General features: G+C 41.0%; 2 protein-coding genes across 4 annotated transcripts; one reads left to right on the forward strand and one right to left on the reverse strand.

Moving 5' to 3' along the window:
* Positions 1-9,223: 9,223 nt before the first annotated feature.
* pcyox1 (prenylcysteine oxidase 1) lies at positions 9,224-13,791 on the reverse strand. 3 transcript variants are annotated; one of them, XM_083794460.1, is made up of 7 exons: positions 13,736-13,791; positions 12,828-12,968; positions 12,277-12,483; positions 12,008-12,182; positions 11,319-11,530; positions 11,042-11,194; positions 9,224-10,903 (listed from the first exon to the last, which is right to left on the reverse strand). In XM_083794460.1, exons 2-7 carry the CDS (start codon positions 12,937-12,939, stop codon positions 10,233-10,235), a joined length of 1,530 nt encoding a protein of 509 aa, XP_083650586.1. In that variant the 5' UTR covers positions 12,940-12,968; positions 13,736-13,791; the 3' UTR covers positions 9,224-10,232. The 3 variants fall into 3 exon arrangements, with proteins under 3 accessions (XP_083650586.1, XP_083650587.1, XP_083650585.1); XM_083794461.1 differs by lacking the exon at positions 13,736-13,791 and adding an exon at positions 13,266-13,367; XM_083794459.1 differs by lacking the exon at positions 13,736-13,791 and adding an exon at positions 13,186-13,347.
* A 195-nt stretch (positions 13,792-13,986) lies between these two features.
* On the forward strand, positions 13,987-16,981 carry fam136a (family with sequence similarity 136 member A). Its single transcript, XM_083794167.1, has 3 exons — positions 13,987-14,269; positions 14,777-14,917; positions 15,025-16,981. Exons 1-3 carry the CDS (start codon positions 14,183-14,185, stop codon positions 15,211-15,213), a joined length of 417 nt encoding a protein of 138 aa, XP_083650293.1. The 5' UTR covers positions 13,987-14,182; the 3' UTR covers positions 15,214-16,981.
* Positions 16,982-17,009: the final 28 nt, after the last annotated feature.

Genomic DNA, 17,009 nt, shown 5'->3' on the forward strand with positions numbered 1-17,009 from the left:
ATAACAGGCCGTTCTGGAAAGTTTGGGGCAGAGGTTCATCGTTGGCATCCAGGGAGTGTGTGTGCAAAATTTGGCATCGACCGGATTAACGGTGGCCGAGATTAGCTGCTCACGGACACACGGACGGACGGACACACACGGACGGACACACGGCCGGACGGACGGAGTGCAAAACATACTCTCCCCACATGCCTTCGGCCTGGTGGAGACAATAACAATCGCACTGATGGGAAACAAACCCACGCAACCAAGGGGAGGAGGAGAAAAGGGAGGGGAGGGGGAAGGGAAGGGGTAGATGTAGAGTTCTCAATGGGCCTGAAAATTAAGGCCCGGCCCTACCCTACCCAGGCCGGCCCGAGGCTCAGCCCCGACCATAACAAGAACCAAAATGTTAGGCCAGTAGATGGTTCAATATACTGAGTGATTGTGTGAGAGAACGGACTTATCGCCAAACAAAGACAACGCCCTGGTAACATCTGTCCCAACAGCCATTTTATACTGACTTATAGCAGTTACATAGACGGCAATAGAATTGCATTTTATGTAGTCATAGCACTTTATAGTATATTAGTATACCGAATTAGTTCAAATTGCAGTCCCACAATTAAAAACGCATATTAAAAAACAATTTAGTGTTCAGACTTTTCACTGTAGTAATGTCATAGTATGGTCTAATTAATCACAATACATTAATTGAGATCATATACAATTAAATATATAAAAAACATCCTTTATATGTTACTTCCTATTGGACGGTGGCTGTCCCAACCTCTAACCCCTAAAGTTCAATTCATGAAAAAGTACTTAAATGATTTGTCACTTTCCTAGATATATTTTTTAATACCCCCATTTGATTTATTTTATAGGGAAGTTGAAATAATGAAATTGATTTTGTAGATTTGTTTTAATTAAAAAAAACTTTATATAAAAAATGCTGTCCCAATGCTGTTTTCATGTCACTACCGAAACAGAAAGAGTTTAAGTTCATAGATGGAGCCTGGTTTAAGCCACACCCCCAAACTCTTCACCAAGAAGTGACAGACTTCATGTTCATCATGGCCAAATGATGAGTAGCTAGTTTACTTCAGTCTGAAATTAATGTCTTCCAAAGTCTGAAAATCAGTGTGTGGTTTTAAGGAGTGTCACTACCGAAACACATCATTTCTCATAAATTATAAACTATTTTGGATTTTCTGCTAAATGTGATGTTTCTATCCATGTACATCAGTTTAAAGCTGTTTTTCTTAGGCATGTTTTGCCTAGCATTGTAGAGTTAAGCTAAAAACTAGATAAAATTGTCACTACCGAAACAGTCACTACCGAAACAATTAGTCACTAATTATATATACTGTTACGTTCTTAGCTTACTCATGTTTCATGATAACTAACTTTTTATGTGTGTGTGATGTATTGCCATGCTTTTCGTTCTTTCTTAATGTAAGTAGCTCTGGATTAAGATCGTCTGCTAAATGCCTAAATTGTAATAAATTGCAAGATACTAGTTGACTGAGGTACTGATGCATTTACATTGCCGACACATGGCAAAGGCCAGGTCTGGGTTGGTATGGGTGTTCCATTGTGCAGAGTGGAAGCTTCTTTTGGGTCAAACAACGGTAGTGTGTTGGCGTTAGAGGCCCATTGGCTCTGTGTCACTCCATTTGATGATGTTTGGCTGTAACCCCAATCCTTTATTGGGAATTGAAGTCCCCCTTTATAGAAGGCAGGCACATTTATTTGAGACATGCTTGTGAAGAGTCTGCCTGTACTATTAACTCATTTTGGATTTTTTCAGAAGAAGTTGGTGGAAGCTGATCTGCAGAAGACATATGATAATGTGAATTAATTCACTCCTGCTGGTATTTGCACCTGCCATATATACAGGAGACTTCAATTCCCAACAAGGATTGGGGTTACAACCCCACTGTCTTTGAAGTCAAAGATAGTGAGTTATCAAACAATATATTAAGATCACGATTGGTTAGTTGTATCATTATGTGTAATGTCAACTACCATAATGCAATATTCTTTGTAAAATGTATACATTTGATTATATTGATTTCAAATCAATATAATCAACTTTATACATTTTACAAATAATATTGCGTTTAGATTTAGATTACTCTCGATAATTCAACATAAAGTTAAAATTTCAATTTAAATGTATTTAATTGTGGAACCACCTACCTAAATTCTTAAAAATGGTATTAACTCATTTTGGATACAACATAAATCATTTCAGTTTTTCTCCTCTGGTGAAAAGTTGGAGTCCCTCAGTCAAATCTGGTCACATCTACTCTTCTGTAGATCAGCTTCCACCAACATGGAAAGAGGTGGTGTTAGAAGGACGTGTCAGAAAGAGGTGGTATTAGAAGAAGGTGGTATTAGGAGGTGGTATTAGAAGGAGTTGGTGGAAGTTCATCTGCAGAAGACATGATAATGTGAATTAATTCACCCCTGCTGGTATTTGCAGCTGCCATATATATTATACAGGGGACTTTCAATTCCCAACACAAGGATTGGGGTTACAACCAAACATCATCAAATGGAGAGACACAGAGCCAATGGGCCTCTAGCAGCAACACACTACTGTTGTTTGACCCAAAAGAGCCCCCAAGCTTCTTACAGTATAGTATCCATACAGTAGCCAAATAAATATCAAACTTTTTTGATAATGATCGGAACGGCCCAGGGTTTCCTGTCTGCTTTAATTGCCAGCCAGCCAGCCGGCCGTAAAACAGCCTTCAGTTTTAGCGCTCCATTTACCTGGAATCAATTACAATGGACTTCAATAATGGACTCCATGATGTCATTGCATGGGGCAATTTATAAACTTGCAAGATAATCTTGTTTTCATTTGTTACCGTTTAAAATAAGATGACAGTATTGTTTTCACACCGTTCTATGCTTGTTTTTACTTTAAATATAATACATTTCATGCTGCTGTTCTTATTTTTAATATTACACTGCCTTATTATTATGCCTTTTGTAATCTTGTAATACGCAGTTCAATGTATTTCCAAGAAAAGAAGGACGTACTCACAGTTTGTACTTAAGTAAAAGTACAGTATCATTACCAAATCGTATACATAGTCTGGTTTGGTATTCAAGAATTACTCGAGTAAAAGTACAAAAGTATTGGCACCAAAATATACTTAAAGTAAAAAGTAAAAGTACTAATTGGACACCCCCCCCCCCCCCCCCATCTAAAAATATGGGACCGCCCCAGAAGAAAAGATTTGAATTAAAAACGTGAAAGAATATGAAAGAATATATATATATTCAAAGATTTGCACCACATTTTCACCATTCAAAACAAATAGCAGATCTACAAGCTCGTAGCCGGTTCCCGTCCAAGTAAAACATCTGTGTACTTAATTCTTCCACCACTGAATATAAAATATGATGCTGGGTGTTTGTGCACGGTTAGAGAGAGAGCAGGGGGTGCCGAGTGGTATACTCACTGCGATGTTTTTCGTCCATCCTGTCTGCGCAGTGGGTCCTTATTGGTGCTCTGTCTGCACATTGGGTCCTTGGTGCTCTGTCTGCGCAGTGGGTCCTTGGTGCTCTGTCTGCGCAGTGGGTCCTTGGTGCCAAGTCTGCGCAGTGGGTCCTTGGTGCCAAGTCTGCTCAGTGGGTCCTTGGTGCTCTGTTCGCGCAGTGGGTCCTTGGTGCTCTGTCTGCACAGTGGGTCCTTGGTGCTCTGTCTGCGCAGTGGGTCCTTGGTGCTCTGTCTGCGCAGTGGGTCCTTGGTGCTCTGTCTGCGCAGTGGGTCCTTGGTGCTCTGTCTGCGCAGTGGGTCGTTGCTCTATTCGCGCAGTGGGTCGTTGCTGTGCAGGAGTAGCGAAGACATTGAGCGAGGTTTCCATAAACTGTGCCCTACACGTAAAAAATAAAAATAAAAGTTAAAAGATACTGATGATAACAGCACAAAGTAAATAAGTAACCACAGCAAAATCCCAAACAAGCAGTAATGTGTGTGTGTGTGTGTGTGTGTGTGTGTGTGTGTGTGTGTGTGTGTGTGTGTGTGTGTGTGTGTGTGTGTGTGCGTGTGCGTGCACAATATAACAACTCAACTCAACTACTTCAATGTGGCTACACAGTATATAAAAAATGGCAGGCAAGATAAGATAATAAGGTGACAAGTTTATAATTAGCTCTCCTATGAAAGGGCGGGTCAGACCGAGGACACCAACTATATACCAAAATTATATTGGGGAAAGAAAAGGGGACAACTCAATGTATTGTACCTCCTGTAAACCCTCTAGTGTGTAACCCAGGGGTATTCAACTGGCGGACCGCGGTCCGCGACCGGACCGCGGACCACCTCTTTGCGGACCACCCAAAAAAATAAAAATAAAATAAAAAAAATAACTTTTTTTTTTATTTTATTTTTTAAAGTTAATAATATAAATAACATCAGATGGTACATTTCTCATGTGAAATTGCTGCAAAGGCCCCCAAAATGTCCCCAAAGGACCCCCAAAATTCGGGCGTGCGCTATGCGCGCGCACGCAGTGTGGCCTGCCAGGGCGTATTACTCCCGGCCTGATTTGGAGTTCCACTCCGGGCCTGTACTCTGCACCCCATTATTGGTTGGGTGGAAGGCAATCTGATTTGTATAAGCTTGGCTTGACCATACTAAACGGGCATAGAGCCCCGCTCTCCGATGGACGCCGCGCATGGGACCGGACCTCGGTCTTATTCAAAAAAATATTTGTGGACCTTCATCATTTCTAGTTGAGGACCCCTGGTGTAACCTTTAAATAGCCTATTTAGGGATTGGCTTCAGGTTTATCTAACAATACAATAGTTATTGTATAGTCAAGGCAGTGGAGGTAAACGTATACACACCAATAAACACCCAAAGGTCCCACGGTGCAGTCCCAACAACAGAGGAAAGTCGTGTGCAGCAGGGCGGACCCGGCCTTGAACAAGGTTACAACTGTAACAGATTAGAGAAAACAATTAAAACGTGCCAGTAGAAAACAACTCAAATGTCTACAGTAACTGCCTATACAAACTAAATGGATAACTCAAATTAACAACAACGTGAAAGACTGGTCCCCTCAACCCATTTAGAGACCATGGGGCCGCATCGGTGTCACCTTTATATAGCTTTTAACCACTTTAACCATTATTTTAAACTTTAACTGTTGAAAAATAGCAGATCTACAACCTCCGCGCTATTAGCTTGTAGGTCTGCGATCTTTGAAAAATCTTGAAAATGTGTGCAAATCTTATATATGTTCTTTTACAGTGAACATTTTTAACTCAAATATATGGTTCTGGGGGGGGGGGGGGGGGTCCCTGGAACACCATATATTGAGGTGGGGGTCCACAGCCAAATACAGATAATTCTGTCCTATCTCTCTCAATTCAATGCAATTTAAATAGAGTTAACACTAGAGAAAGTAGGAATGCTAAAAGTTCAAACATCAAAGTAGCGAAACAATGCAATTCATTAGTAAACAATTCCTGAAATGGTAGGCCTACTTATCATTGGTATTCAAATACTCACCTTTTTATCATCATCTAGCTGACCATTTAATTGCACAAAATAATTTGATCACTTTGGAAATGAACTATAACATCTGTGAGTTTGACATACTATACTGATGAAGACAGCATGTTAGCATAACGATGAAGACATTGATGAAGAATGAAGAACATGGTAAACTGGTGAGTTCTCCGGTATCCGAACGGACCTGGAGGCTCTGGAGATAGAGAATTAGGCTAACAGCAGGCCTAGCATTTTGAACATTATCAAAAATCCTCATAAAACCTATCCTCCCTACCCTGTATTGATGCCAGTGTTCCAGCTCCGCAAAATAAAACTCTAACAGGGAACCAATGCCACCAATTCCAAACATATCCCCATACCATAATGCCAAAATGAATGATGAAAGCATCAACATTATTTGCTCCAGGTTCTCTCACCCTTAGGTTGGACTTCCAAACAAACACCCAACTCAGGATTCTGGCAAACAGAAGGCCTCAAACCATGGCCACCCCTTTTATGCACTCCCCTTAAAGGGGCAGCAGGTGCGGTCTTAATGGGTTATGTTGTGTCATTTAGTGTTAAGATTAAGACTCAGTGATCCTATTGTGTGGCCTGTAAATCTGAGGGGCAAACACTTTAAATGGTGTACTTCAGTGTTCTGGAAACAAACATTAACACAAAATGTACACCTGTGATCTGTTATGGAAAGTCTGAGGAAATGCAGGACACCAAGCATACATCTATACAAACCTAGTCAATGCTGTACCTAGTAGCAGGGACATGCACATATAGACATCAAAGGGGGCTTCAGCCCCTGCCCTTTAACAGTCTGTAAAACAACTGCCCTCTCCAGACCACGAATGCAGCATTTTCTATGGTGAAAGAAATGCAAATGCCACTCCTTTACATGCCATGCCGGAAGGCATCGTTCAGGAGAATTGCTTTTTCCCCTGAAGTCTCCTGCGACGTGTTGAGAGCTTGGAGATCTGCTTTTTTCGTCTATTTTTGTCCAAATGCTATGTACAGTATGTAGGGCCTTAGTAGCCTCAGAAACCCAGACATTTTTATTTCCAGGGAGAAAAAATACAGTAGTGCAAACGTCGATCTCTCTCTGCTGATTTCTGATCGTCTGCACCTTTGTTAAATTGATGCACACACGCACACACACACACACACACCTCTCTCTGTGTTGACAATGTATATGTATGCATTCTTATTTTCACTGTACAGTGACAGTACTTTCACAGAACAGTACGGGACGGATAGTACAGTACATTACTGTACAGTACGGAGTAGTGCAGTACAGTACAGAGTAGTGCAGTACAGTACAGAGTAGTACAGTACAGTATGGGGGGTAGTACAGTACAGAATAGTACGGGATAGTACAGTACATTACTGTACAGTATGGAGTAGTACAGTACAGTACAGAGTAGTACAGTACAGTACGGGGTAGTATAGTACAGAGTATTACAGTACAGTACGGCATAGTACAGTACATTACAGTACGGAGTAGTACAGTACACTTCACACTTCACACAATTCACACTTTTTATAATTCAGCTTACTGTGGAGACACATGCTGGAATGTTTTACTTTGAAATGTTTTGTAGTGTCTGAGTTATTTAACTTAAGCGCCCAATGCATTCTCAATGGCAATAGCACAAACTTTGGCATGCTACCAGTCCTACATACTTACACCTAGAAACCCCATTCAAACCTATTTAGGTTCTTACGGTGGACATGTTTGCCTGAAAAGGAATCTTTGAAATGTTTCATAGTTTTAGAAATGTAGTGCTTTCAAATTTGAGAAATTTATAATGGGGCTCAAATGCTCAATGGCAGATAGTGGCACGTCAAAAGAAATCACTTTCACCTATCCATTCACACTTTTTATAATTCAGCTTACTGTGGACTGTGGAGACACATGCTGGAACTTTATACTTCTTATACTTACACCCAATGCATTGTCAATAGCACAAACTTTGGCACGCTACTATACACTACAGTACATCGGGTTAATATAATATACAGTGAGATTTTATCCAATTCTGGGTGTTCCACATTTTCTTTGAAAAAAGGAACGCTTGTTTGAATTTCAGGTACGTAGTTGGCATATATGGCAACCCTTCAGAAAACATTTTGAAGTAGTTGGGAGACTTTCTGTAAACAAGAGGGAGCAAATTACACTATAGGCAATCTTTGTCAAAACTTTATTGCAATTGTAAACAATTTCAAAACATTTTAAATGATGAAAGATAGGACACATTAGCCATTCATTGCTAGAAATCACCAATGAATATCAACTTAAGATTGACACAATTTTTAGCTAGTTAAAATTGTGCTTTTAGCCAATCTAAAAATTGTTTTAGAGGGGACTACGGTATGCTGTATAACCCACTCGGTTGCATGGATTAAAGTGCAGTTTACGCTACAGTGTCTTGACATATAACCTTTAGCAAAAACATCTCATATAGCCTATGTTATAAATAATGTCATTTACCTGTTACTGTTTTAAGTAGTTATATCACAGAACTCCAGGTGGGGAACCTATGAACAAAGTGACATCTTAAAACCTGTAGAATGGTATATGATAATTATACTAAAGAATATTTAAAAATGAATTATCCCCATATGCCACAACAATACAGCAGTCATATTGCTTTGGCCCCACTGCCAGCCACCACCAATTTTAAATAACATACACGCAAACATATTTCTCAAGCAAGTTATGGGGAAGATAAGCAATTAGACAAATACAAAGGGCAATTTGATTCACATCACTAAGGCACCACAATAGTCTCAAACAGTATACTGTATGAACAACACTAAAGCATATTCAAATGACATTTAGGTGGCAAGTGCGATTAGGTCCTACATAATGGCTGTTTAAATAACCTTTCATTATATTATAATAAAAGGACTTGGGTTCATTATTCAAATTAAAATGGCATATTCTAATCATCAATTTGTGTCACAACTCTTTTGATGACAATTGCCTACAGTAATCAACAACAAACAGTGTTCTACTATAACCTTACGAGGTAGAGCTTGGGGAAAATGTGAATCCATCAGCATGGGGACATGCTCATAGTCATATTGCTAAAACGTTCTAGAAAGGATTAGACAAGGTACGGTTGGCTGGTGTATTGTTAAAAACAAACTGATTTCTTAGGTGTTGTCAAATCCATAACAGCCAGTAATATGCACAATTATTGCACATAACACTATTTAAAAGTAATGTTTGTACAAGACCCATATAAACCGAACATTTCCGCATCTGTTCAGCAATGAAGCATATCTCACACAACACATACTGTAATATAAAGAACAGTGCATTGTTATTTTACGCATCCCAGTATGTTACTGTTGCTGGTAATGTCAGTGATTACTGTTAAAGGTCCTTGCAGAAAATCCAAAAAAACGCAGCAGTCTGCAGGGACCTTAAAGGTCCCCACACACACAGCGCGTTTTTCGGATTTCTAGCTGTGTTTCTCCATCGCTTTTCCGAAAAACGCATCCAGTGTGCAACCACCTTTAGTGTGTGGTTATGCTTGATGGATAATACTGCTTTTGCCATCTCAACTTAAAGCTCCATTGTGTGATATCTGATATGCTGCCTCTAATAAGAGGAAATATTCCATTGTGTGAAAACAAGCAAGCTCCTTGACCTTGATCTCCCCCCCCCCCCCCCCCCCTCACCCATGTGCCCAATGGACTAAGTGAGACAAATTGCTGCTTTTGTGCTTGTAATTTGTAGATTGGCTATTTTCAGCACGTGTAAAATGAGCCATTACGACGGCATCAAGGCCCGACAAAATACATTTCAGTCGACTAAATGAACTGCAGATTTAGTCGACTAAAATCTTATGAAATTTAGTCGACTAAATCTAGACTAACACTAAAACATTCCAGGTGACTAGAATATGACTAAAACTAAATGAAGTTTCATTCCAAATACTATGACTAAACTAAAATAGAAATTTGCTGCCAAAAACCACACTGGTAGATACAGTAAAGGAGCCTGAAGAGCTTAGAGTTGGGACAAATGACATGGTGGTTTTCAACCAGTGGTCCTTGAGGGGGTTCCAGCCTCCAGGTGGTCCCCAGAGAGAATATAGAATAATTCTTATCAGTTATTCTGATCAACGTTTGCCTGTTATCTCTCCTACAGTACCACATCAATACAGCACATGAAGACAGGGAGGGAAACAAATTTGGATAGCCAACACCAGTGCATATTATTCAGGCCTGCCTTCAGTGCCTTGTGAACAGTGGTGTTGTCGTAGTGGTAATTACCCCAAATTATAACTTAGTGCAGCACATTTCAAACATTGTAGTATCTTTCCATTGGTAGGCTCTGCGTCTCACTCGTCTGCCACTGCCAGACACAATGAGTACAAGGAGGGAATACTTGTTTTTGAACCCTGCCTATCCAAAGTGGATGGTACAGTGCATTGCTCTCAATATGATCCATGTGCAGTGAGTATACACCATCTGTACTTGGCCTTGGTAAGAGTAGCAAAATGAGTGCTCCCAAAAGACAGATGCAGAAGGAATCAGACTAGTGCACACTAACCCTCGTAAACTATGCCTGGGGAGAGGTGGGTAAACTGATCTGAAATTTAAAAGGAGGGTCAATGGCATTTACCTGCTTTTAGGGGTTAGGGTTACGTGAGACTGTCAAAAATATCACACAATGCAGCTTTATGTACACACCCTTCCTTCTCACGTATCAAAGTTCCCCTCTTAGTCTGGTATGTAGGTCCTCCTGGTCGACCTTTGCTCCCTGCCCATGCCAACGGTGGTGCGCCAGCAGCGCCACGTTCCGGGCTGAGATGGCACTCATCTCCATTGCGCTTGCTGCCCACTCAATAGCGTTCACATAGTACAGCCGGTCGTGCAAGATGAAGGGAGGGGTCCGGCGGTGAGGTGGCCGATAAGCAGGGTAAGCCAGCCACCGTGTCTCCGACACTGAATCCCAGGACAGGAACATCTGCTCCATCTGCTCCTGGGATAGAGGCTGCTGAGAGAACACCTTCCACACCTTGGTCTGGCTCGCTGGGGGTCGCGTGTAGCCCTCTGGGATGTGGACAGGATCAAGGGAACTCAGGCTGTTGATGACACAGCCCTTGGAGTCTGTGGTGAGGACATCAGAAAATGTGACCTCCGATGCTTGCTCTGTGGTCCCGAGGTAGGACACATTCAGCAGACCATGAACCAAAGTGGAGACGGTCTGGTGGTAGCGCCCAGGGTAGTGAGAGGGTATTGGTGGAGAAAAGCCTGAAAACGTGATGTCAGATTTGCCCTGGTGGAGGGGGGTGGCTATGACCACTATGTCATACAGGGAATGCGCATAACCAGACTCCCCAACATAAGTGATCTCGTAGAAATGGGCTGTGGTGCCTGAAAATGTGAGAAGACTAGTCAGTTAGACTGTGAAGGATATGGTTATTAATTATGGCAATATTTAACATTGACAAAAGAAGTGCATGCAGGGGGGAAACGAAGAAAATAAAAATTAACAGTAGAACTACTCCATACCTGACTTGGATGGCCTAACCTTGACAGAAATGGAAGTGACTTGGGCAGGGATGACCTCAGCTTTACTGTGGTATAGAAGCCCTGAGCACACCATTTTATTACCTCCATCCACAGCCCACAGACCTGGATCTGCCCCTGCTAGAGAGACGGCCCCTAGAGACAAGAAAACAAGGCACCAGTAATTAACAATCCAAATATTTGGCCTTTAATAAAATAAAAAACAAACCTCAGAAACAGTGCACAAGTAATCCAGTCTAGTTTATACTGTGAAACATACCCACAAACCCATTGATGCGGACACTCTGGCCATAGTTGACACGCATGACAGGGGCCACAATGTCATTGAGGAAAATCTGTGAAAAGCCCTCCGCCATCATGCTTTCCTCCACGGTCTGATTTACCAGGGTTAGAAAACTGTCTCCACCCATAGCATGCAATAGCTTCTCCACAGTGGAAAAGGAGTAGGCAAACTGCTGGTACTGGTAGATCCTGTGAAGAACAAACGAGATACAGTGTCCATGTGGTCAAACAAACGGCTGGAAAGTCGAAACATGGCTTCCATGTGGAATGGATGATGGACATCCCAGTCTATGATGTCAGAAATCTCTGACGTCATTACTTCTATCACAGTCATCTCCACATTTGGGCTATGGGCTATGTTTCAGTGGAATCTCAGTGAATCCACACTAGGAGGCTGGCCAAGCCAGGCTAACGTTTCAGCTCAATCCAACCTCTATTGACTTCCAAATACATTTTAAAAAAGTATAAACTTATGTGAAAGCAAATTCAGTGAGTTATTTCCTTAAAATTTAGCACCGACCGAGCGTGTGGTTTGTGAGATTAGCCACGGAAAGACACACAAACACTCTTGTGCCGTCGTACAATGACACCGAAAATATTAAGGCCATATTAAGGCCATCTCGAGTAAAAATCCTATACTGTACATCAGAATACCATAGTACTCACCTCATAAACTTGTCCAGAACGCTCTCCACCCACATGTGCATGCGAAGGAAGTTGAATCCATAACACCAAAGTAGGCGCAAAAAGTTCACAATAAACCAGTCACTCTCTTCAAAGGTGATGGCCTTTCCATCAAAGATGGCCATTTTGGTAGGGACATCACTCCTCTGAGGAATTCCTTGTAAACAGAGGAAAGAGAGTTCTGAGCTCCAGGCCTACTACAGATTTGGCACAACTAGTGTTTGAGAGAATTTGTATTAACCAATAAATACCTAATCTATCAACAAAGTGCTTCATGTGCAGGTTCAAGGGATGAATAACGGAGCCCCCCGTCTCATATTCATAGTCCCCTATCTTCACAGTGGCCAGTCTCCCGCCAATTGTGCCTGGCTCAAACACATCGATCTTCACGCCAGGTCCGAATTCCTGTCTCAGGAAGTATGCAGCCGCGGTGCCGCCAATTCCAGCCCCAACAACAGCTTTAAAGGAGAGAAACACCATTCACATCATTCTAACCACGTGAAACCCTGTATGCAATACTTATGACGAATAGAGAAAATAGACGATCTACAACCGAACAAGGATTTACATTTGCAACGTATGGTGAGCTTGTAGAACTATTTGATACATTTACAAAATTATAATAATAATAATGCAAAAAGCATGGTTGAAAGTGAAGTTAAAACAGGTGTAACTTAATTCCCTTGTTGTTTTACTTTAATTCATGCACTTTTACAGTATACACACATCTACTAGCCTTGAGTTGAGCTTGATTGCTTGGATTGTGTGTGTGTGTGTGTTCGTTCTACTGGAACTGGCTTACCTATCTTCTTGGGCTGGTCTCTGAGCTCTGGAGCCGAGGCTAGACTTCTTCTTCCAGTCTGACAAAGCCCCAGAAACAGCACGGTCCTCAAGGACAGGGATCTTATACTCATTGTGGACAGTTGTTTACAAGAATGTGCATCTGTACATGCGGATGAAAACATTGACATTATTATTATTATTATTATTAAACCAAATTATTACAGGACTAACGTAATGAAAACGGACTCAAAGACTTAATTTTATTTTCTATTGACAGCAGAAAGCATAGTTCTATCATGTCGTCTAGTTTGTACAACTGTCATTCAAAAGTCTGGAGAACGTTCATTCTATTAGGGAGTTAACAGCGCAGAGCTCACCATTTAAATTCCACCACCGAGGCTCGATAGGTTTGAAGTTGTAGAACAAAACAAAGTTTGAAGCTAAGTAGTATCACTACCTGCAGGTCCAAGTCCTGAGTTGATCAAGGTCAAGTAGTAAACTCTGAGGCTGAATAACAACAACAATATAACTTGAGTTGACTGAACCGTCTGAACGTCTAGCAGCTGCAGAATGTATCAAACACTTCTGGTTTCAATTTGTTGTCGGCCTTCACAATAAAGGTTTTGAAAAGCGGAAGTAGTAGTAGCATAGATTTATAACAGATTTATAATCAGTAGTAGTAGTAGTAGTAGTAGTAGTGGTAGTAGTAGTAATTACATACATATACTTTATTGTCAAATTCTTTATCCACTTAAAATTAAATATAAATGTGTACTACTCCACATTAGCCTTGGATCAAGATTGAATTGATCGATTTTGACATTTCTATAATATGATGTCAAAATCGATTATGATAGTCCTGATCCAAGGCTACTATACTTCGACATCTGTTAACTGAATTTTAATTAAAGTTAGTTTTGGACCTACCGTAGTTAAATAGTCACATCGTGGGAGAAAAAAAAGGGAAAAAAGAAGGGAAAAAACAGTCCACACTGAATATTTGGTAGAGACCGAAAGTGTACTATACTTGTCTAAAAATGTATTTATGTATGCATGTTGTAAATATAATAATAATACTAATAATATAGACGAGTCGACAGACAAACCAAAACGGAACCGGATTTTTTCTGACAATTGCGGAAGACAGACGGAAGTGATGTCATTATTGCTGAATGAACCGAACCATGCTTTGCTTTGCAGGAGGTGACCTTAGGTATTATATATTCTAATTGTAATGTAAAAGAAACGCGCACGGCCCCAGAAAACAACAACGTCCCGTGCAGATAGACTGTAGCAACCCGGCCGCACGATCTGAGCTATAAACACTATCTTCATTGAATACACGACGGACAGGACAGGACAGCTGGGACAGCCATGGCAGAGGCTCACCAGGCACGCGTGCAGACAGTGGTCGAAGACATGGTCCAAAGCCTAGAAAGGGACCATATTCGCAAAATGCAAGTAAGTGACCCGCCCCCCTTTTATTGTAATATTTGGCATATTATTTCTTTAGGTCTAGACTTGGACACAATGCAAATACGTTTTAGTTTTCCATTTTTTTATGATTCTTTATTTTACATTTTTGCATAGACGTGTATATAGGCCTATTTGTATCATGTCTTTGTATGTTTTGATTAAGTGAAAATGGAGGACCCTTAATGTAAACAAGTCTTAGTTCTTTTTCTGGTTTTATCCTCTTAGCATATGCATGTGTATTGACCTGTACATCCAAACTTAATACACATTTCTATCAATCAATCAGCTTGTTTAAGCCAACTCTTTTCAAACTGTTAGTGTTCAATCAATCAAAAATATTGTTGCACAAGACAATATTGTCAAACTGACATTTCAATGAGTGCAGTCATGAAGACTATGCATGTTTCACACAATCATCACTTCTTCTCTGAATAAATGAAAGCAAATCCCAATTAAATTTATGCTTTTTCATATGTTGCGTGTCAATTTCAGGGTCGCATGTTTGCGTGCAGCGCAGAATGCTGTGAGCGGTCCTCGGATTCAATGACACAGGTGCACCACTGCATCGAGCGCTGCCACACGCCTTTGGCACACGCTCAGGGACTGGTCACCTCGGAATTAGAGAAGTTTCAGGTTTGGAGACCTATTAAGTGTGTGTTTGTGTGCGTGCGCACATGTAATCTATAAATGCCATCATGTTATTAGTAGGCCTAATCTGTTTTGTATTGTTTCGCTCTCAGGACCGTCTGACTAGATGCACAATGCACTGCAGTGATAAGGCTAGAGACCTGTTTGATTCTGGGGCCAAGGAGCCAGCGGTACGAGCTCTGATGGACCAGTGCGTCGGCACCTGTGTGGATGACCACATTAACCTGATCCCCAGCATGACCCACAGATTGAGAGAGAACTTGGACTCTATACCACAGTGAGGAGGCGACAACATGAAGCGTGTTGTTCAACTTAGGTGGCGCCCCGGGCTCAGTAAACCGTATAACAAGCAGGGTTAAGTGATTCAGTCAATTTGCTCTGTAAATGCAGTAAGGCAACGGTCACACCATAGTGTACTGCGGGAAGTTATCATTAAAAAAAGAATAATACTAATTAATAACCAAAGGGAGCATGGCACACACAGCACAGGTCAGAGCTTGGATGACTGTATTTGGTGGGAACTGGCATGAAAGCAATGCTACATTAGTTACCATGGAAACGCTGTGGACAAGGCTAACAGCCAGGTTTAACCTATAATCCTGATGTCTTTACTGTTCATTTAGACACGTAACAGCTCTACAAGTATGTAGCGACTGGGAGCAACTCTGTTGGTATACCTGTTCATGTGCAATTTGTGCCGTTGCACAAATTGTTAATGTTATATTTGATCATTTGTATGGATGTAATTCATGACCAGTTGAAATATAAGGGGATTTTGTTTGAATGGTAAAGAAATACAAATCTAGTAAACATTTTGTATTAGATATGTATCATATCTAACAATACCTTGTATACTAGTTTTGCATCTCTTTTGTATACAAGAAAGAGTATAGACCTTAAGTTGTCTGTAACCTGCTACATCTCATCAATACCTCTCGTCTCTCTTCAACAATTGTATGCTGTTATACATGGAGCTTGTCGATATGTGCCGTTTGTCTTTCCTCGTTCAGAAGGGTTTGTTATTAAATATAAAATGTAAGTCGTTTTGCTTTACTGACAGCATACTAACAATTTCTGCTACGGTGCCTAGTGGCTATAGCCGCTCTTTGCTGAAAATAACTTCCATTCTCTACACAAGGGTATTTGTTTAGTGCTTTGTATATTGCATGACTAGTCTTAAGTTTGTATCACAATGTGTTTGTTTTCTTGCCTGTCATTTCCTGGTGTTGGACAAAGGATGGCACTATAACCAAATATCCAGGTAGACCTGCTCAACTGTTGAACCATCACCGTTTATTCTGCAAAACAATCTTTATTCCAAAGACAAACGGATAAATCTGTACATTAAAATGCATTAAAACACGACATAACTTTGACAAACAAATGAACTAATTACAATTATTTACTTATTTTGAAGCAGCCACACGGGCATGAGGCACAAGGTGCATGGGTGGATTTAGACGCGACACATTTGTATTTTAGTGACTTGCTCAGGGGCCGATGTGGGGCAGAGGCACAGTAGGGTGTCATTTGCCCACCTGCTTGGACCTGACTGACATACTGTATATCAAGGAACACTAAAATCACACCTCCGGTCTGTTCTACATCCCATACAGCCACCATGCCTTTGACTGCACTTGGCATTGGTGTGCATGTTTCACCAACATAGGTCCCATAGCATGTTGGATTACCTATCTGAAGCAAGTTATAAATCTTCAAGTTTATTTTCATGCCATACTGAAAGGAATGGCCTCCTATAAAATCAAACGCATGCTTTGGAAAATGTTGGGCAGCAATGCTAAGTATACTGTGAGACTGAGTCAATGTGTTAATTGAATTAAATTAAATTTACAACAGCTACAGTATTACAGATGTGATAAAACAGTGATCGCACAAAGAAACATACACGCCACAGCGCAGATGGCTCGTTGAACCGTCTGCGCTGTGGCGTGGGACGCCTCAAGTCATCTATGAAGACGGGACAGTGCGTCACGCGAGTGTGGTGAGCCTGAACAGACTGCCGAGCACATAATCACAGGCTTCCCCCTGCCTATAGACCGATTCCGTACCGGTTTCA

This window comes from Protomyctophum parallelum (assembly GCF_964188405.1).
Source record: "Protomyctophum parallelum genome assembly, chromosome: 21".
NCBI classification, from domain to species: domain Eukaryota; kingdom Metazoa; phylum Chordata; class Actinopteri; order Myctophiformes; family Myctophidae; genus Protomyctophum; species Protomyctophum parallelum.